The following is a 22,067-nucleotide window of genomic DNA, read 5'->3' as shown; positions in this document are numbered from 1 at the left end:
GAACCTGGGCCATTTCAGAAAGCTGGCTGAACTTGAGCCTGGAGAGAAAACCAGAAAGGAAGCATCATTTCCTGCCTCCAGGTTACTGCTTGAGTTCTTACTCTAAGTAGACTAGACTGGCCTGGAGCTCAGAGACCCATCTCTGCCTCCTGAATGCTGGAGTTTAAGTCATAGGCTCCCATACTCTGTACTATTTCAAAGTCTAGTTCCATTAGATGTAAACCTTGGCAAGCTGGATTTTTAATTATTATCATTTACATTTTATTCATTTGTTTGTTTGCTTGAGTAGGTGATGTGAACCTTGGGGAAGCTAGGTTTTAAAAAATATATCAGGCCAAGTGGTAATGGTACATGCCTTTAAATCCCAGCACTCAGAATGCAGAGGCTGAGTTCAAGGCCAGCCTGGTCTACAGAGCAAGTTCCAAGATAGCTAGGGCTATATAAAGAAACCCTATCTTGAAAAAAATAAAAATTATTATTTGTATTTTATTTATTATCATGCACATCTCTGTGTGTATGTGTGTGTGTGTATGTGTGTGTGTTTGTGTACACGCACATGTATGTATGTGCATTTCTGTGTATGTGTATGAAGATCAGAAGATAGCTTGCAAGGATCTGTTTACTCTTTCCATCCTGGGGATTGAGCTCCGTATACAGATGCGGAGGAAGCAATAGTCTTAACCCTGTACCACTGTTAGCCACTCTAAGGAGTTGGGTAGCAGAATGAGACTTGTGACTGCTGTCCTGGAGAATGCAGGTAGTGTTTGTAGGGAATGTGCTTACTCAGAGCTAATATAGACAGAAGGGGGACTGGGTGTGCTAGAATGCAGGTAGTGGCCTGTGCAAAGCTATGAGTACCTGACTTCTTCATGTTAGAGAATGTTCAAAAGTTCAGTTGAATCTTAAAACCTTAAAATAGCCAGGTGGTGGCACACCACCCTGGCACTTGAGAAGCAGAGGCTAGCCTGGTCTACAGAGTGTTCCAGGTCAGCCAGGACTACACAGAGAAACCCTGTCTGGAAAACCCAACAAAACAAAGCCTTTAAGATACTACCAGGTGCCAGCCAGTGGTAATGCACACCTTTAATCCCAGCACTCGGGGGGAGGCAGAGGCAGGTGCCTCTCTGTGTGTACAAGGCCAGCTTAGACTACAAAGTGAGTTCCAGGACAGCTAGAAGCCTTTAAAATAAAATTCATTTTTTTAAGTATATGTTGTCCGTATGTGGTTTCTAAGTCACTATGCAAATATGTAAGTCAAACTTGGAAATGGGTTGTTCTGACATAAATGTTCTGAATTGAAGTGCAAGGGGCTGGACAAAAAAAGGATCTGTGGTTAAGAGCACTGATTGCTTTTCCAGAAGACCTGAGTTCAATTCCCAGCACCTACATGGTGGCTCATAATTAATTGGTAACTCTAATCCCAGGTTATCTGATGCCCTCTTCTGGCCTTATTGGGTACCACATACACAGCCAAAACATCCACCCATGTTTTCTATACATAATTTTTCTTTAAATTGAAGTACAAACTTTGTGATGCCATGGAATGTTTCTTATCCCTATAGCACACTAGCGACCTCGGATGTCAGCAGGAGGAAGTGGCTGATTCCAGGAGCAGAGTACTCCATCTTTACTGGACAGCCTCTGGACACTGGGGACAGGAAGATAGATAACCAGCTGGAGGAAACCCTTGTTCCTGGGTGAGATAACTGCTGGGAAGTGCTTTCATAGCGATACAGCTGCCTCCTGGGGGTGGGGGAGAGACAAGACATAGTTCTTGTTTTGGGGGTTTCTTCCTTCTCTTTGAAGTTGGACCTGAGGTTCTTCCTGGATTGTGAAAGCCAGGATGGGGCTGAAGGGGATTGGACAGGAATCTTTCAGAAGTGGGCCTTGTCCGTTGTGGAAAGGGGAATTCACTCAAGATGGTGTTGATGAGTAGATGGGTGACTGTCTTCTGGCAGGGCTCGGCTGTGAGTGTGGACAGGACGCCTTGATCGCACTCCTGATCCTCTGCTTTTCATTCCCATGTGTGGGATTCTAAGCAGGTGCCGTTACATCCAGCCCGCTAATGTTAACTATCGTAACTGGCATAGAAAGCATAGCATGGCTTCATCTCCCCAGCCCTTCATAGGCTCTGCAGTGCTGCATTGCCTATGCTCAGGGCAGTGCAGGCTTATTCGAAAAGCCAGGTAATCCTCCCACTCTGGGCATAGCCTGAGCAAGCTCAGCCCTGTACTCTGGATAACATACAGATAGAAATTTCTGCATATGCTAGGACATTTAAAGAACTACGAAGCACTGGCTTGTTATGCACAAGTTCAGTTTTTATTATTTGCATTATAGCCTACAAATGGAGACTAATTGTCAACCTTCCTGTTATTTTCCTGACCGTCCTAGTAAACTTAGCATGATTTGCTATAACAAATAACACAGACTAAAGACTTATATACATTTATGGATTTCTCCAGTTCATGTTTCAGCATGGCAGAGGTCTTGGAGACTGACCCCTTCCTGGCTGTGTTTCACAAGGCCTGTTCTTAATGTGCACCAGATGGAGTGCTCTTCATTTTCTTCTTTCTCTCTTGTTTTATGTGTATTATTTTCATTTTTAATTCTCTCTCTGTGTGTGTGTGTGCTGAGAGAGAGAGAGACAGACAGAGAGAGAGAGAGAGAGAGAGAATGTATATAGGGACCTCCCGAGGCCAGAGTTTGGTATTTTGTTTTGTTTTGTAGCTAGTCTTGCTGTGTGTCCCAAGCTGACCTGGAAATCTTGACCATCCTCCTGCCTCTGCCTCCCAAAATGATGGTGTAACAGGCATGTGTGCACCATCAGGCCTTTCTTCCTCCCTCTTTTGATAAAGACCTTCAAGTCCATTGTGGGGCTCCTCTCTCATGGCCTGTCTAGTCTTCATTCCTTTTAAAAGGCCCTCAACTCCAAATACTTCCAGCTAAGGAGGTTAGGGTGTTATCTGTATGTTATGGGGTAGGGGACAGGGACATGTACATGTTCAGCCCACAGCAGTTACAATTGCAGCTACTGTTTTAGATACCATTCTCCTCCAGAAAAGGACTCTTCTCTTGGACATTCACCAGCAAGCTTATTGATTAAAAAGCAGAGGGAAATTCCAGACACACCAGTCATGAAAGCTTTAAAGGAATTTGATGAAGAAAGAATATTTAAGAATTGGGGGACACAGACAGACAAAGAGGATACCTCAAGTAGTAAGTTTTTTTTTTCTTTAATTTTAAGAGTTATTGATTTATTTTATGTCTATGAGTGTTTTGCCTGCATGTATGAATATGTACCACATGTGAACCTGGTGTCTATGGAGGAATCTGATTCCCTGGAACTGTGGTTATGATTGTTTGTGTGCTACTGTGTGGGTGCTGAGAACTGATCCCAAGCCCTCTGCAAGAGCAGTAAGTACTCTTAACTGATGAGCCATCTTTCTAACTCCCCTAAGTAGCATTTTATTCCTTGCTTGATGTTGACAGAAAGAAAAGAGGTGTCTGCCCCTCCCCCCCTTTTTTTCTTCGAGACAGGGTTTCTCTGTGTAGCCCTGACTGCTTAGAACTCACTCTGTAGACCAGGTTGGCTTCAAACTCACAGAGATCCATCTACCTCTACCTACTGAGTGTTGGGGTTAAAGGTGTACCACCACCATCCATCCCCTTTTCTTTAGTTTATGTTATAGTTCTTAAAATTATATTTTCAGCCAGGCACGACAGCACATGCCTTTAATCCCAGCACTTTCAAGGCAGAGGCAGGAGCTTGAGGCTAGCCTGGTCTACATAGTGTGCTCCATGCCTGTCAGAGCTACATAGTAAAAATGAGAATCTGCCTCAAAAAATTAAATAAGATAAAATTCTCAGATAATGAAATGAAGTCCTGACTTAACAATACTGCTCCACCCCCATTTCTTAGATAACTGACCCTTAATAGCAAATAGCAATTTATCTTTATCCTGGCATAGCATGTACCTTTCATATGAAGCAAACTGCATATTGTGTTCTGATTATTTAGAAGGCCTGGACTGAGATGGTTCAGTGGTTAGCTGCACTCGCTCTTGCAGAGGACCTGGGTTCAGTTCCTAGCATCAGTTAGCAACTGTTTGTTAACTCCAGTTTCAAGGGATCTGATGCCTCTTAGTCTCTCTAGGCACCTGCAGTCATGTGTACATACCCATATGTAGACATACACACCTACATATAATTGAAAATAATAAAGAAAGGAGGGAAAAAGGTCTACATGAGCTGGGCTGTGCAGGCATATAACCCCCACTTATATGTGCTAAGGTAGGGGATTGAAATCACAGCCTGCCTGGGCTACCTGGTGAGTTTGTTTACATCTGTTTGTCTTACTTGCACATGTTGGAAAATTATGGTGGTCATTTGATATTCATAAAACAATGAATAAGATGGGCAGAGGGCTATATGCCCATTGTCCCAGCACTTGGAGGCTGAGGCAACAGAATCTGGAGGGCCAAAAAATATAGAAAAACAAATTCTTTTCCTGTCTTCATTCTTTTTCATGGTTACTGAGCAGCTATAGAGAGGAAGAGGACTATCTTTCAAGGTATTCTTTCTCCCAAGAGAAAGGTCTCTGCCTTCCATCCCTATCTCTGGACCCTATATCTTTTTCTCTTGGCCCTCCATGCCTCTCTCCTTTTGAGGCCAGATCTCACATAGCCCAACTTGCTATGTTGCTGAGGGTGACCTTGATGTCTGATCTCCTGCCTCCACTCCTCAGTGCTGGGCTGACAGGTGTTCACCACCATGCCCTGCTCCTTTGCTCCTTCTAGTTCCTGCCATGCTTACTTCTCAGACCTGCCAGGCACACCCTCAGATCTGGCGATGCATCCCACAGCAGCATTGCCTAGTAAATAAATTAGTAACCTGCTTCCTAAAAATAAACTCTGTAAGCACTCACCTTGAATGCCAGTTGCAACAGGAAGCCAGGGTGTATGCATTATAAACTCCCTCCCAAGCATTTTTTATCATCATACTGCAGTACATTTGCAAATCATTATTACAGCCTAGATAGAAGATGTGCTTCTCGCAGAGCATGCACTCCATGGAGGGCCTTGTGCAGTGACAGCTGTGATAAAGCAGATGGTGGAATCCGGGTCTGCCTTATTTTTGTGTGTGTGTTTTTCTGATGCAGAACTAGTGAATCCTCGGCAAACCGAACCTTCAGTCAATACAGGGCGTTCCCCAGAGAAATGTGGCCATCAGAGACCAAAGAGACAGAGCTCAACTTCACAAAGGTCGTCGTCTCTCCCACCCTCCAGTCGCAAAGCCAGCACTCCAAGTAAGAGATGTGTGTGCCTGAGGCTGGGGAGACTGACTTTTCCCCCTTACTTTTCCGATTTCATTTTGCTCTCAGCCCCAACAGAGGATGCTGAGCGCAGGGTCACTGAGAAGAACCAGAGAATGAAATTGTCCGAGTGCACAGATGCTACAAACATAATCTAAGAAACCTCATTTTGTGCCAGGCCTGTGGTGGAGGTCTGTCATCCCAGCTACCTGGGAGGCTAAGGATCAAGGTTCAAGGCCTGCCTGAGCTACTGTGTGAGTAGTTCAAAGCTAGCCTGCAACTTAGCAAGACCTTGCCTTAAAATGAAAGCTGCATACCACTGGGATGCAGCTCAGTGGTAGAAGCCTGGCCTAGCCTGGACAGGGTCCTAACTACCATAAGAAGTTGCCTTTGAAAGTTTAGAGCACATTGATGTTGTTGAGCTCTAATTGAGACAGTTTACAGGGGTAGAAGAAGATGCTACCTACATATCTGATCTGTGTCTATCTCCCCTAGCCTTCCCTCTCCACAGTTCCAGGCTGTTCTTAAGCTTAAGCACGGACTTTCCGTGTCCATTTCCTACCCTCTCAGGGAAGTCTGTGTCCTGCGTTCAGGAGCCTTACTACTGCACTGGCATTTCTGTCTTATTTCCACTTGACTTCTAAAATCTTGAAAAACCAGTTTTGAGCTAGAGTGCTGAGACTATAGTCTGGAATGCTAAAGCATCAGCAGGGATTGCCTGTAGACATTAGAGTTTTGGGTTTTATTTTCACTGTGTCCTCTTCAATACCATCAAGTTTTGCTATGGAATTTCTTGCTTCCTTGTTTTTATTCTTTTTTGGTTTTTTGAGACAAGGTTTCTCTGTGCAGCCCTGGCTGTCCTAGAACTTGCTCTGTAGACCAGACTGACCTCAAATTTACAGAGATCTGCCTGCCTTTCTGCTTCTTGAGTGTTGAGGTTAAAGGCCTGTCCCACCACCATCCAGCAAATTTCATTATTTTTAAAATTAGGGATAAGTTCTGCGAGCACACATATTTCTTCTTTGTTTTCCTCTTTAGCAAAAAGAGAGATTATGCTAACACCAGTGACTGTAGCTTATAGTCCTAAGAGGTCGCCTAAAGAAAATTTGTCCCCGGGATTTAGTCATCTGCTTAGCAAAAATGAAAGCAGTCCAGTTCGGTAAGTTCTGTAAAATTGTAGAATTAAAAAAATTATTGGTTTTCAAAACATTTTATTGATTTATTGTTTGCATGTGTGAACATGTATGCCATGGTGCATGTGTGAGCATGTATGCCATGGTACATGTGTAAATATGTATGTCATGTTGCATGTGTGTACATCAGAGGACAATTTGTGGGAGTTGTCCTCCTTCCAATGTGTGGGTTTAAGGTGTTGAACTCAGGGGATCAGGCTTGGAGGCAGGTATCTTTTACCTACTGAGCCATCCTACTGGCCCCATTAATTGCTTTTAAACCATCAATATGGCTTTAGCTATTACTGATTTTTCAGTAATAGCTCTGTAGTGTTAGGTCATTTATGTGAATATCATATGAAACATTAAGTATTGTATGTGAAAATAGGTTTGTTTGTTTGAGACATGGTTTCTCTATGTAGCCTCGGCTGTCCTGGAACTTTCTCTGTAGACTTGGCTGGCCTTGAACTGAAGAGGTCTGCCTACCTCTGCCTCCCGAGTGCTGGGATTAAAGGTGTGTACTACCATTGCCTGCAAAAATAGTTTTAACTATGGAAACTTGCTACTGCCTCTTAAACACTGCCTCAGCAACTCATCAGATTTTAGATGCAGAAGAGGTTCTTTGTGCTCCTGACAAAGCATGTGATACAGGGGCATTTTAGTGTCAGACAGTGTGTGTGAGTGTGGCAGGGGCCTGTCACTAGATGCCGTGAACCCATTCCTGAAGTAGGGCAACTGTGAGTGATGAGCTAGGAAGGACTTTGCCTCCCTGCCTAGTGACCTAAGCACAACCAGCCTTACTTTCCCCATCAGTGCACCTCCCCTACTGTTCTAGAAGCTTCAACCGATACTTTTAAGTTTCTAATATGGAAATAGAACTTTGTGTCAGGAAAGACAACTTTAATTTCAGTTGAAAATCATACAAGTAGCTTTCTTTTAAGAAAATATGTGACAGCCGGGCAGTGGTGGAACACACCTTTAATCCCAGCATTCAAGAGGCAAAGGCAGGCAGATCTCTGTGAGTTTGAGGCCAGCCTGGACTACAGAATAAGTCCAAGACAGCCAGGGCTACACAGAGAAACCCTACCTCAAAAGAAAAAAAAAAAAAAAAGAAAGAAAGAAAATGTGACTATATGAGGTCCTGGGGTGCAGCTCAGCTCTCTAACTTCATGTTTTTCTCACAAGTAACTTGCTTCATTCACTAGATTTGATATCCTTTTGGATGATTTAGATACTGTTCCTGTGTCTACATTACAACGAACCAATGCAAGGAAACAACTCCAGTTTCTTCCTCTAGATGACTCAGAAGGTACCTTTTCTTAAAAATTACTAGTTAGAGTTAGAGGCATTTGCTTGCTAAGATTCGGGTGTCTCTGCAAGGCTCTGAAGATGGCCTTTTCCTGAGTGCTCACGATGTTTGCTGTGAGCCTGTTCATGGTCAGGTTGGGACATGGAGGAGTGGGGTGCTGATTGTCACTGTCAGGGCGATGCTGTGCAGTGTCCCTCAGACACCATGTAGCTGACACGCTGCTCAGGCTGTGGATAATTTTCATTTAGCAACTTTAAGCTTGGAATAAATTTGTAAGGTCTATGAAGTCACTTGGGTTGATCTTAACAATGTCAACTATAAATATTCTTCAGTTGGGTGTGGCAGGTTACATCGTTTATTCCAATAACAGGTGGCTGTAGCAGGAGGATCGCTATGCCTTTCGAGGCCATTTTGGGTTTCAGAGCAGCCTGGATTAGTGTGAGACTGTCTCAAGAAACTGGCATGGGGGAAGTCAGGAAGGATGCTTCTTTTCTCATTACATTTTAGGCCATTCAGCAGTTCCTTTCAGGAAGTGAGGCTAAGCAAAGTATTTAATGTGTATTCAATCTATTAGAAAAATTAGTGAGAACCAAAAGAAATTTCTTTCTTTTCTGACAGAAAAAAAGTATTCAGAAAAAGCCAGTGATAACCCTGATAACCATAGCTCTTGTCCTGAATCATTGCCAAATGGAGTGAAAAAAGTGTCCACAAGACAAGCCTGGGAGAAGAGTAAATCAGTTAGCCTTGAGCAGTGTAAGCCGCTGTCAGCAGCACCACAGGGGAATGATTTTGAATATACAGCAAAAATTAGGACCCTGGCTGAAACAGAGCGATTCTTTGATGAACTTACAAAAGAAAAAGACCAGGTAAGCAAACAAAATATTTTTTAAAAACATCTTTTTTGAACCTAATGCTCATGTCTGAGGGAATGGTCAGAAGGGAATTATTCAGCTGGACATGGTGACATGTGCCTGTGTCTCAGCCCTTGGGAGGCTGAGGAGTAGGAGGACCATAAGCTTCAAGCCAGCTTGGGCTATATGGTGAGTCCCTGTCTCTAAAGCAACAACAAATCAAATAGAGAACCACAAACCATTAATAGAAAACAAAGTGAAAAAACAAAACAAAATAGGAAGGATGTCCTAGACATGTTCAGTTGCTGTGAAGAGACACCGTGACCAAGGCAACACTTATAAAAGAAAACAATTGGAGATTGCTTAAGACTTAGTCCATTATTGTGGCAGAATGGTGGCAGGGAGCATGGGGGCATCAGGCAGGCATGGTGCCGGGGAAGTAGCTGAGAACTCTGGCAGCAGGAAGAGACTCTGGCCCTGGCTTGTGCTTTTGAAACCATAAAGCCCGCCCCTGGTGACACTCTTCTCCAACAAGGTCACACCTCCTAATCCTTCTCAGGTACTGCCACTCCTGATGACTAAGTATTTAAATATGTGAGCCCGTGGATGCCATTCTTATTCAAAGCACCACAAAGGATGCCATTGTGTCAGACTTGTCATAGAGAATTAGCCTTGGGTACAGTACATGGGGGCACCAAACTGCACTAGAAATGCCCTTAAACGACAGTATTGTTATTAACTGAGTCCCAAGGGAACTTATGTTTAGACAAAATGGACAAGAAAATGCTAAGCTGAAATCTTCTTTCCCTTCTGTCAGAAAGCTCTCTGCTAGTGCCTGGAATTCTTTTGTTATTATTCGAATACTTTTCTTCATTAACAGATTGAGGCAGCATTAAGCCGGATGCCTTCCCCTGGAGGAAGAATCACTTTACAGACAAGACTAAATCAGGTGAGACAGCTTAGCTGGGAGCTGCTGGATAGAGTCTGTGATCTAAGAAGCATCTAAATGCATAGCCACCGTGTTAGCTGCTTTTCTAGTGCTTTGATAAAATACCACGACCAAGGCAATTTACAGTTGAGAGTCTGTAATAGCTGAGAGCTCACTTCTGAAACACTAAACAGGAAGTAGAGAGTACAGTGGGGATGATGGCAAGAAGCTTTTGTAGCTTCATGGCTCCTGTCCTCCATGACACACCTCCTCCAACAAGGTCATACCTCCTAATCCTTTCCACACAGTTCCACCAACTGGGGAGCAAGTATTCAAATGTGTGAGCCTATGAGGGCCCTTCTCATTGAAACCAGCACAACTACTAAAGCACAGTCAAAACTACTGGACTTTGCAGTCAGGATTTGATGATTAGTTATTTTATAACTACATATTTGCTGTCAGAAATAAAATTAACTTTTGCCTTTAGACTTCAAGAAAATGGCATTCTAGCTGGGTGGTGGCGGGACACACCTTTGTTCCCAGCTCTCAGAAAGCAGAGGCAGGCAGATGTGAGTTTGAGGCCAGCCTGGTCTACAGAGCGAGTTCCAGGATAGCCAGGGCTACACAGACAAAAAGAACACCCATCCTGTTGTTAGGAATCACACACTGAAATGGAGCTGATGGCTCACCACATGCCATCCCTGCGCTTTGCAGGTTGATACAGTAGGATCCCAGTTTGGAAGCCAGGCTAGGCTGTTAAATCCTGTCTCAGAAAATAAAATGGGTTGGGGATATAGCTAGGCTGGTAGAGTACTTGCCTGTTATATAAAGCCCTGGGTTCCAACCCCAGTACCGCACAAAACTGGGTATAAAGTCTGAAAGTGTGGCCCAGTGGTGGCAGAACATTTCCTAGCATTTGCAAGGCCCATTGTTCAATCCCCAGTAACACACACAGAATAATAATAAACTGAAAAATTGGTAGTGCACATATATGGTCCCAATATTTGAGAGATGGAGGCAAGATCAGAAGTTCAAGGTCATCATCAGCCACATATGAATTCAACATTGGCATGGACTACTTGAGACTTTATTTATTTTTAATTTTCTAAAAATTATTTTATATTTATGAGTGTTTTGCCTTCATGTATGTCTGTGCACTGCATATATGCCTGTGCACTACATGTCTGCTTGGTGCTTAAGGAGGCCAGAAGAGGGTGTCATATCCCCTGGAACTAGAGTTACAGCCCATTGTGAGCCAACCTGTGGGTGCTGGGAATTAAACCCAGGTTCTCTGCAACAGCAGGAAATGCTCTTAACTGCTGAGCCATTTTTCCATCCTCTATAGAGACTTGTATTAATCAGAAGAGAGAAAAATAAAATAACCTAATATAATTTTTAAAGTTTTTTTTTTTTTTCCCTTTTTTTCCCCTCTAACTGTGTTTGCAGGTTTAGTTTTGAGATTCTTTGAGACAGGTTCTAGACTGGCTTTGAATTCATCAGCTTCCTGCCTCAACGTCACTAGTTCTGGGATTAAGCATGCACCACCATGTTCAATTATCAGGTGTTTTGCTTTGTTTTTAAAAACAACTCAGAATGTAGACAATGCAGATGCAAATAGAAATCATCACAGACTTTCTGGAATGCAGAATTTATTTTGCATTTCTTTGAACCGAAGCACTTTTTTTTTTTTTTTTCTGTCTGCCAGTGATTGCAAAGATGTCGTAGTATTTATAGATACGGCAAGGAGATATGTTTAAGAAATGTACTGTGGCCTTATTTATAGTATCCAAAATTAGAAGCAACCTAAATTTCTACTGAAAGATTCCTGGTTAAACTGTTACTTGTGAAGGAATATTGTACATTAATTTAGGAGGATTCTGTCTGAAGATACTTTGTAATATACCAAGAAAGTTCAATGGAAACAATTATTTGAAACGTTCTATTCTGGGTTTTTCCTTAAAGAGGATATGCATATATGAAGAAGAGGGTGATTGTCCTTCTCTTTTCTGTCTCTCAGGGATCTACAGTGGACATTGAATCCTTTTACTAAAATTGTTAAATATAAATATTTCAAGTGCATGCCTTTAATCCCAGCACTCGTGAAGCAGAGGCAGATAGATCTCTTTGAGTTTGAGGCTAGCCTGGTCTACAGAGTTCCAGGGCGGCCAGGGATACACAGAGGAACTCTGTCTGGGGTGGGGGTGGGGGGAGATCCAGTTCTATTTCAGGGTACCATTTGAGTCAATCTATAATAAATGATCTAGAATGGTCAATATAGGTGGCCAGCCGGGTGGGTTTAAAAACAAAACAAAACAAAAAGATAGACCAGTAAATATATATTCTAGGTATGATTAACTCTACTTCTTCATTGTAATTGTGAAGTCTTTTTTCCTGAAGTTTCCACTAATGTTTTTTCTTCCTTTCTTTTTTTGGGTTTTGTTTTTGTTTTTTTGAGACAGGATTTTTCTGTGTAACCCTGACTGTCCTGGAACTTGCTTTGTAGATCAGACTGGTGTGTGTCAAACTCAAAATCCACCTGCTCTGCCTCCTGAGTGCTGGAATTAAAGACCTATGCCACTATGCCAAGCTCTGATAATGTTTTGAAGGGAGAATTTTTTGTCAGGTTATTTGGAATATGTGTGCATGTCTACAGTTGATCCAGTATGCACACTTCTCTGGTGACCTGTGTATGGCACGTTTAGGCTCCAAAATACTGATCTCAGGTCGTCACCACCACCCCTGCTTGTGGCTGCACTGCAGTACAGAGTTCTCATGTGCCAAGAGTGCCCAACAGACCAAGGGTACTTAAAGTGCCCTGCTTATTTAGAAAGGTTGAGAAGCGGATTCATTGTTCAGTTTAAGAAAAATAATGTTGGCCAGGAGGTGGTGGTGCTTGCCTTTAATCCCAGAACTTGGGAGGCAGAGGCAAGAAGATCTCTGTGAGTCTGAGGCTAGCCTGGTCTACAGACTGAGTTCCAGGATAGCCAGGAATACACAGAGAAACCCTGTCTGGAAACAAACAAAAAGGAAAATGATGTTAATGGGATGATTTATGCGGGAAGTGAAGTCTGCCATCTTGTTGTTTATGCTTGCTCTCGTGCTGCCCCAAAGGTCTGTAGGTGGCAACTGGCTGCAGAGCCAGAGGAACCGGTGTGGAGTCTCATGACACCTTTCCCATTACTCTTACCTAGGAAGCCTTGGAAGATCGTTTGGAAAGGATCAATCGGGAACTGGGTTCAGTTCGAATGACACTCAAGAAGTTTCATGTCTTGCGCAGCTCTGCAAACCTTTGAGATTGGTAGCCATTAAATTTAAGACACTTTTGTTTGCACTGATGTACAGTTATGCACTCAGAAAAGGCAAGCTCTTTTGTACTGTTTATAAGACTTCAAACAGTAGTTTTACAATCATGTTATTCTTACACTTGCTATTTTATACTTCAAAATGGCCACATATTTTCAAGATATTTTTGTTATGCTCAGGAACCTCTTGTATATTTTACTATTTAAAAAGCATTATTTTTAAATAGAGTATGTCTTCAATTTCTATCAACAATAAGGAAATGTAAACAGGAGGCGGCTTGTTGCTAAGGAAATGGTGTTATCCTTTTACAATGAACTTTGCACACCGATTTTATAAACGTGTTCTACATTGTAAATATCACTCATTTTTAAAAAACAAATACTTAACAGCTTCCATAAGGATAGACTAACATGCTAAATATTAAAAAATATAGTGTAATTTGCTTTTAGATTCTGTAGAAGCCTTTTAGAAATGATAACACAATTCCTATGTGAAACATATGCCTTGTAGTGAATAGTAGAACAACTAGGCCAGCAAGATAGCTCAGCAGGCAAAAGTGCTTGCCACCAAGCCTGAGGACCGTTTTGAGTTCCAGCACCCACATGTGAGGAGAGAAATGACTCCCATAAGTTGTCTTCTGACCTCTACATACACACTTTGGCATGTTCACATCTCAATAGGTAATTAAACATGAAAAACTTAGTAAGACTTGAGCATTGGAGAGTTTAAAAACTATACAAGTGCAACTCATTTGATTTCCCTAAAACCATTTTTACTGGTAAGGAAAGAAAACAATAAGATGGAAAGCAGCGGTGGAAAGCTGAAGTTTTCTGCCCATTGTCCAGGATTTAAATTGTGTCACAACTTGGACAGTTTCCAGGGTAGCTCCAGTGTCTATGACACATAAAGCTTTAGCTCCAAAAGTCATTTTCCCATATTTTCACCCTCTTAACCTTACTTGATCTACTATTCCATCCTTGCCAAAAAAAGAAAAATACTTACATAGTAGCTGCTGTAATAACTGTTAGTCTGGGCTCAGACCACTCTACCTGATAAAGGACAGGGGGACAGGGGATGGTGTCTTTCCCAGGGCCCTGATGCAGACTGTAGCCCACCACATGGGTGACATTCCCTAGTTCCATCTAAGAGCAGTGTGTGGGAAGGAGAAGCTGTTCTGACCTGGGAGCAGCAAGTATCCTGTTTTTGTTGGGACTATTGGTAATGTCTGCACTGCTCACCCACTCATTTTCTGGTGACCACTCCGAACCCAACAGCCATGCAGACTCATCTTAGCTCTCCTGGTTGTTTTCCAGGGCTAGTGCTCAGGTTTTTGATTTTGGTTTGCCTCTGTGTTCGTTCTATGTATGTAGCTCTTCATATTTATTTACAATGAATCAAGACATTCCATTAAGGTGCGTATGCCTCCGCAGGATTTCAAGTGGTCTTTGAGCATTTTCTCACCAAAGCTTTGCCTTGCGATAGGCCTGGGCCCTGCTCTACCTGTGAGGAATCTTATGTAGGAGGAGACCCTTGGGATAGGACTGAACCTTTGCGTCCATATTCAGTAACCAGTTGAAGACTTAATCAGGATTTCTTGTCATTAGAAGCAAGTGCCTTTATTCTTGACTTTTCTTTTAGCCTTTTAAAAATTATGTTGCAGAAAAGCAAGGTTCATTTTAATCAAGTTCCTGTACAGCTTGTATCTAGAGCTTTTATTTTTTAAAGATGCCCCTGTATTGACATGCAGAAATAACAAGCTGGGAGTATAATATGCCCAGTGGTGGGGTCTTGTCTTGCATGTGAGGGAACAGGTTCTGCCCCAGCACCAACAAACAAGGCAACTTGAACAAGCTAACAGTGTTTTTGTACGTTTTATTGTTCCTTCCTTTTATTGTATAGTCTACTACATCCTCAAGAAGCAGGAAATTGCCACTTCAGAAGAGGTGGTAGCTTTATCTTGCCAAGGAGTTATCTTCATAGGTGCCTATAATTGGCTTATTCCAAAAAAGGCATTAAGTTCCATCAAAACATCTTCTGCGCTTCTCAGAAAGCATATGCTTTGGTTTTGAAGTGTGTAATAGATTTAAACTATCAATTACTTATTTGAAAAAGAAATTTTATTCTTCTTTATAGCTATGAAGACACAAGGAAAATTCTTGCAGCCTCTTCTCCCCTTAATAATAAAAATCAAGTTAGCTTAAAAGTGGGGAAGGTAGCAGTCTTAAAAAAGCATCTGTTACCCAAGGGAAGCAAACTGTTTCTGTGCTGAGGTTATGCTGCAGCTAGTAAAAAAACAAAAACAAAAAACCCAAAAACCTCAGTGAGTCTGAATCTGCAGCTTCTGGGAAGTGCCTTTTAAGATGTACATAGAAAGAAAGTAAACTCTCCCGTTGGGGAGATCTGCCCTTTCCTTCTCACAGCTCCAGTCTCAGGAGCTCAGAGGGATGGCTCTACCTGAGGCTTTAGGTTTAGATAATGCGCCCCTGCTGGGATTGGAGACCCTAGCTCAGGCTGCCTTTCCTCAGTTTAAAGACCAAACAATAGTTGATGCCTTTCAGTGGAGGAGGTTGATAGGCCTGCTCTAGTGTGCACCAAATAGCACGTTTCAGATTCATCACTTACTAGGAATGTGAGATAGTGGATTTTTTAATGGCAGATGAGGGCCTTGCACTTCCAGACGACTCTACCACTGAGCTATATTCCTAATCTAGTGATTTCTTTTGAAAGTTGATGATTTTGTTCCAGTTACTACATTGAGTTGTCACAGGTGTTAGGTGGTCTATGTTGTCTTTGCTCTTTGGTAAAATCAAGGGTTTTCTTGGATTTCAAATTAATTCCTTGGTATGTTATTTATTTACTGGTTGACTAAAAATTGTAAGAAGTTAACCCATCAAATGTGAATTCTGAAAGCATTTTGATCTAATGGATGGAAGGAAATGAATGAGCAAAAATGTTGGCTTTTTCCATTATAGTTTATTGCTAGTTTAACAAAAGTGGCTTTCCCCTCAAATGTTTCATGATTAGACCTTTAAAGAGGATGGACCACCCAGAAGAGGGGCCTGCTACTGAGCCTTAGTTTATATGGATTTACAGCCATTGAGAGACTAGTGAAACCCTTTTAACCTATAAAAGCCGGCTTTGCCAAATGCTGCTTGTCCTTTGAAGTCTGCACTCAAATACATAGTAAAATAAGACATTTTCATTGTTTTACATGAATCAGGAATAATAAAGTAAGTGGCATGGCTGGGTGGTGGTAGCACATGCTTTTAATCCCAGCACTCGGGAGGCAGAGGCAGGTGGATGACTGTGAGTTCGAAGCCAGCCTGGTTTACAGAGTGAGTTCCAGGACAGCAAGGCTACACAGAGAAACCCTGTCTCCAAAACAAAACAAAACAAAACAAACAAAACAAACAAAAAACAAACAAAAATAAAGTGATGCAGAGACCTTTAGGAATAATACAGAGAGATCATTCATCAGTAGGTCTTCCTTACTTTTGGATGTTGCAAATCTAGCTAAACACCTGGCATTGCACAGATTTTTGCCAGAAATTATTTCCTGCCATGCCAAGAGCAATATGTAAGTTTAATACCTTGTCAAACTAGTCCAGTGTTCTTAGGACCTCACTAAAAGCCGTTTCCCCATCTGATTTGCCCTTTATTTCACTGGAGACCTCAGATACATGAGGAATCAAGCCATAACTTTGCATTTGCTGAACATTACCTACCTTGCCTTCACTATGACTAAGATTTCAAAGCTAATTGTATTTTACTTACATTAGATACTTTCACTGTAACAGTGACCCATAATGTGAAAAACAGTTGCTTATACAGTGCTGCTGCTGGTCAGGAATGCTTATTGTAGTTGTTGTTAAAATCGGGCCACACACTGGAGTAATGAAGTTGTAAGCTCCATGAGAGCAGGGACCAGGTCATCTTCCATCTTGTATCTAGGCACTCAATAAATATTTGTGGAAATGAGCTGTCTTGTGGTATTTATGAGTTTATTCATACTGGCTGTGAGAGCCAGCTTTTAATGATGGTCTTCAAGTCCCAGTAGTTGCCTGTTTGGTTAACAGTCATGGAAATGCTAAAATTAATAAAGGAAGTCAATTCAAAGTAACCAGTAACGTGCTGGGTGTGAGTGTGTGAGTGTGTGTGTGTGTAGCACTGTACAGCACCTTTTGGTGACTCCAGAGTTGTAGTATTTATCTGATGGACACCTTCATTTGCCTGGTGTGGGCATCATGTTCTGTAAACTGCCTTTCTTAGCCCTCACAGCCTCTGCCTGCCTGGTCCTCTGCAGTGTCAAAGGGAGCACTGGGCTTCTCTCTCTTGCCTGTATGGACAGCAATCACTAGGTGTTAGGTGTGGGCTTTTTAGTTCCACGACTTGAAGTTCTGACAAACAAGGCTGCCCTTGTGCAACTCACAAAAACCCTCCCTTAACCTTTTCTTTGACTCTCACCAAGTATCCTCTTGGTCTGTTCATGTGGCAAACCGGAGCGCCCTATGGGAGAGGTGCATCAAGATGAAGCTATTTCTGAACCCGATCCTGCTCTGTGGGAGGTGGGGACCCGAGCTGCACATGCTGTCAGGCGGCCACTACTCCCTCTGCTGATGGCCAATAGGCCTCTTTGCTTTTTCCCGCCCGGAGTCCTGTGCAAAGGACTCGACGGCTGTAGGGCTGTAGGCAAAGACCACGGGTGTCTACACGGCCTCGGCGCGGGGCCTGCCCCAAGTATTCCCAGCCCCCCCCCCCCCCGCGTGGCCTTCGCCACAGCCTTAAGTGTGTCGTCTGACTCCCGAGGAGTTTAACCAAAAACAAAGCCCGGATCCCTCGCCGAGCTCGGTTGCCTCTGGCCCTCCCGCGCGGCGGGCCCGGCGGTGCGGGGCCCGAGACCGAGCGGCTCTTCCGGCGCAGGCGGCAGCCGGGCTCCTCCACGCCGCGCCCCCGCCGCTCCCCCGCGCGGCCTGAGGAGGCGCCGCCCGCCCGCCCGCCGCCGCCGCCGCCGCCGCGACTGAGGGAATGCGAGCCGGGCCGGCGCGCGCGGGAGGCAGCGGCCGCTGAGGCGCGTGGGGCACGGCGGCGCCGCGGCTCAGAGCGCTCCAGCCGGCCCGGCCCGCGGTCCCCTCAGCCCGCGCTCACAAGAGGCCACAGCGGCCCGGGTCCCGCGCCGGCACGTGCGCCGCCGCCGACGGCCCGGAGCATGCCCGCCGCCGTTCGGACGCTCGCGCGGGGCCAGCTGGCGGCGGGGGCGAGCGGGGCCACGGGGTGCAGCCGGCCGGGCCGGGGCCGTGGGGCCCGCGCTTCCCGGGACGCGGCTTGAGGCGGCGGCCGAGGAACCTGGAGCGCGGCCGGCCGAGCGGGTGAGTGAGAGGGTGGCGGGCGGCGGGCGGCCCTTCCGGGGCCGGGGGAGCCCGCAGTGCCCGGCGGCCGTGCGCGCGGCCTGCCATGGGGCCCTCGGGACGCCGCGTGGGAGAACCGTGTGAGGAGCAGGACCCCCGCCTCGGGCATCGCCTGGTCACCACCCCTTCCCGATTCGGACTATTAATGCTGATTTCTAAATTCCTCGGTTGTGGAGGGACACCCCCTCCCCCAGTGACAAGTGTCACGGCAGGTCAAGGAGCAGGTGTGTTTGCAGTGCAGGGCTTGTCCCGGGAGACCACCACTCCCTGGGGCTGCTGGCAGGAAGGGCAGGGCAGAGCCGTGGTCTGGGTTTCTCCTGCATCCGATCAGCAAGACATCCCTGCAGTCTTGCTTGGCTGGGTGGGCACTGGGGCCTAAGGATGGGGTGTGGCCCCTCTCCATCCCATAGATCCCTTTCCCGATGTCCTGAGAGATGCTAGATTCTTAAGGTGTGTGTGTGTGGGGGGGAGCGTCTCTTCCACCCACCTCATATTCTTTCCCACCAGTGGAGAGACTGATGGGGAGCTTGCCAGAGGGAAACTTAATGTCCCCGTCCCCAGTGTACACAACTACCACCTCTCCCCCCCCCCCATCCAAAATGCTTATCTCAAGTAAAATGTCATTTCAAGCAAGGCCTCTAGCTTTGTCCCCTTTTAAAGTAGCCTTCCTGCTTTTGCCTTGAAACCCCTGATTCCTCCCGTTATTTCCCTCTTTATCGCTGAAACTCTTGGGCCTTCCTGTCTCCCAATTCTAGATTCCTCAAGAGACTGCAGCTAAGCATCCCTTTGTCCGCAGCCTGTTCTCACCTCTGCCCCATCCAGAGCCCCGACTGATAGAGTAGCCCCTCCCGCAGGCAGCCACCACCCAGCCCCTGGGCTCTTCCCTCTGCTGTGAACCCCCTACTGAACTTTATCTTGGTGGCTCTTATCACTGTCTGCCTGACAGATACGTTTGAGCTTAGCTTGTCTTCCACGCTGGCTCTGATGCTCCCAGGGTGGAGTTTGATTCACGGAGTCTCCCACTCTGGTCTCCCACTCTGGTCTGACCCACTGAGTCCAGCCAGCATCCCTCCGACACAGCAGAATTCCTTCTGAACACTTGCCTCTCTGACTGACCCTGGGCTGCTGTGTTCACATTCTTTTTCTCCTGTGAGGAGACCTTGTTCTGGGAATGGAATAGATGCCCAGACCACTCCCACTGCAGAGAAACACAATGACTTGGATGGGCTGATGGTGGCCGGCCGGAGTGACTTTGCCAAATGTCTGGGACAGCACATTCCCTGCTGTGGAGATGACCAAGGCCTGGCTGTCGGTTCTCCAGGTGGTGAGTGTCGCCTGTGCAGCTAGCTCTTTTCCCTGTGAATACTTGACGGGCTCCGAGGGTAGAGTGTGGGGGCTGAGGAGCCCAGAGGTCTGGATTCCCTGCTTGGCTTTCCATGAATTTGTTGTGCGAGGTAGAGTTGAGTGGCTTTTCTCAGTCTTGGTTGTTTCTTAGGGAATCCAGACCTCCTCAGCGTATACAAGACTGGGCCCTGTTTATGTCAGCTCTCCTCTGTCCCGTCGCCCTTCACACTCCAGCCCTCTAGATTTCCGTGAGCACTTCCTGGTCCCTGCGTGCCTTTTCACCTCGTCCCTGCAGGAGACAGAGCTAGTCTGTCTTCCCTGGTCTTGGCTGGAGGCGATGCCTTTCCTCCAGCCTTGCCTTGACCTAATCTGATTTACTACATGAAACGAGGCTTCTGTTTCCACAGGCTAGACTGTAGCTTCCAGATGGTCAGGGCTAACCCTTATCTATTTCTCCGTCCTCAGTGCCTCACACCCAGTAGGCGCTTAGGAAAATAGTGTCTCAGTGGTGAGAGAGAGACTGGTAAGAGCCCTCCTTGGTTGTAGTTCACACTGGCCCCTTCTCTCTCATACTGCCTTCCTCCATGTCCAGAGGCCTGTTTTCCTAAACAGCCCATCCGATCGAGGCTTCCCATAGTAATCTTTAAGAAGAGCCAGTAATGAAGTATGTGTAGCTATGTGTAGAGATTAGCAGAGGAAGCATCTGTTGCATCGAGACCGCTGCCTTGTTCCTTTGGGAAGAGCCCAGGAGCCATGTATGGAAGGGCAATGGTAGGCTTCTGAGCCTCAGGTATCGGCAGGCCAGTTCTTAGTTTTGCTCATAGTCATCCTGAAACAACTTCATAGGACCTCAGGCCTCTAGGCCCCCAACAAAAGGTGGTCTTAGCACAGCCTCTCTTCAGATCATGTGGTTGATGTTTATTATTATTAAACTTTTGCTGGATTCCTAGGGTTGTTTTTTAACGGAGCCAGCGCAGATTGGCGTCTGATTTGTTAGGCTTTGCCCATCTATGGACAGCTTCATACAGTGTTTCACAAGGAAAATAGAGTGTGTAGTTCTTTCTCAAAGGTGTATTTAAGATACTTCATGTGTATGGGTGTTTTGCCTACATGCATATCTGTGTGCCGGATGCATGCCCTGTACCCACAGAGGCCAGAAGAGGGCGTTGGATCCCCTGGAACTAAAGTTACAGACGGTTGTGAGCTGCCATGTGGGTGCTGGGAATTGAACCTGGATCCTCTGGAAAAGCAGACAGTGCTCTTAACCGCTGAACCATCTCTCTGGTCCCTGTGGATTTGTTTGGTTTTGTTTCCTTAGAATTTAGGGACCGCACACATTGTCTTCCCTGGGAAACTAGGCTGCCTTTTCGTTGATAACAAGGAGAATAGGGGAGGCAGTCTTGTACTGTTTATGTCCTTCACACCACACAGTGCACACGCGGGGCTCACACATACTCTGCACACTTGCTATTCTCCCCCAGTTTCCCCGGGGGGGGGGGGGGACTGAGAAATATAGAGAGGAGAGATCAGTTGATTTGATCAGATTTGTCTGGATTTGTATCATCCGCTTCTGCCTTGCTCTCCTTGTACCACACTGGTTTTGTTCTTTTCTCTCTCTCTCTTGTTGGCCAGAGACTTGCAAAATAAGTTGGACTGGCTGGCCTAGTGAGCCCTGGAGCTTCCCACTGTCCCTGCCTCCCCAGGGCTGGCATCACAGGCATGTAACCGCCAATCTTGCTTGTTTTTTTTTTTTTTTTTTTTTTTTTTAATGGTTTCTGGAGATTAAACACAGGTCCTTATATGTACATGGAAAACTCTAAGCCAAGTGGGCTATCTCTCCAGCCCCCTGTTTTTATTTTGTTTTCTGGAGACAGATTCTTACTCTGTAGCCTGGGCTGGTCTCAAAATCCTCTTGCCCCAGCCTTCCAAGTCCTGGGATTAAAAATTTGCACCATCACACCTGTATTATCTGTACTGTAGTCTTTTTTTTTTTTTTTTTTTTTTTTTTGTTTTTTTTTTTTGTTTTGTTTTTCAGACAGTTTCTTTCTGTGTTGTACTGGCTCTTCTGGAATTTGATTTGTAGACCAGGCTGGGCTTGAACTCACAGAGATCTGCCTGCTTCTGCCTCCTGAGTGCTGGGATTAAAAGCATGTGTCATCACTGCCTGACACATTATTTATCTATATTTTATATGAGTCATCACAATAGGTTTCTCTAAATCAGGGAACAGATATGAATTGAACATAAGTAGCATTTCACCTGATGCTTATGCCGACTCATAGTGTGGGTAGAAGTCCCCAGGATGACTTCCAGGGAGAGTGGAATTTGAAGAATTTTTTTTTTTGAGATATGAAAGATTGATTTACTTTGGCTTATAGTTTAGAGGATTCATTCCATTCTGGTAGGAAAGGTATGGGGGAACAGAGAGATCCCATCATGGT

The 22,067-nt window shown here is 45.0% G+C and overlaps 2 protein-coding genes across 7 annotated transcripts in view; both read left to right on the top strand.

Moving 5' to 3' along the window:
* Mphosph9 (M-phase phosphoprotein 9) overlaps window positions 1-12,902 on the top strand; it is a 59,986-nt gene extending 47,084 nt beyond the window's left edge. Inside the window, exons 15-22 of the mRNA XM_051205061.1 lie at window positions 1,563-1,697; window positions 3,044-3,219; window positions 5,162-5,308; window positions 6,353-6,473; window positions 7,692-7,795; window positions 8,414-8,661; window positions 9,527-9,595; window positions 12,766-12,902. Of these exons, the coding sequence (XP_051061018.1) occupies window positions 1,563-1,697; window positions 3,044-3,219; window positions 5,162-5,308; window positions 6,353-6,473; window positions 7,692-7,795; window positions 8,414-8,661; window positions 9,527-9,595; window positions 12,766-12,867 (1,102 nt within the window). The 3' untranslated portion in view covers window positions 12,868-12,902. The remainder of the gene's footprint in view (window positions 1-1,562; window positions 1,698-3,043; window positions 3,220-5,161; window positions 5,309-6,352; window positions 6,474-7,691; window positions 7,796-8,413; window positions 8,662-9,526; window positions 9,596-12,765) is intronic.
* Window positions 12,903-17,890: 4,988 nt separating this feature from the next.
* Window positions 17,891-22,067, top strand: part of Pitpnm2 (phosphatidylinositol transfer protein membrane associated 2) — a 126,784-nt gene continuing 122,607 nt past the window's right edge. For 2 of the 6 annotated variants that reach the window (XM_051205044.1, XM_051205039.1), the window contains exon 1: window positions 17,891-18,243. The gene's annotated coding sequence lies outside the window, so the exon portion shown is untranslated. Of the gene's footprint in view, window positions 18,244-19,588; window positions 19,607-22,067 lie in introns of those variants that run through there. The other 4 variants (XM_051205047.1, XM_051205048.1, XM_051205049.1 and 1 more) reach the window with 3 other exon arrangements.

The sequence above is a fragment of the Phodopus roborovskii genome, unplaced genomic scaffold, assembly GCF_943737965.1.
Source record: "Phodopus roborovskii unplaced genomic scaffold, PHOROB, whole genome shotgun sequence".
NCBI lineage: Eukaryota > Metazoa > Chordata > Mammalia > Rodentia > Cricetidae > Phodopus > Phodopus roborovskii.
The sequence above is the reverse complement of the archived record's forward strand: the minus strand, read 5'-3'. Positions and strand labels throughout refer to the sequence as shown.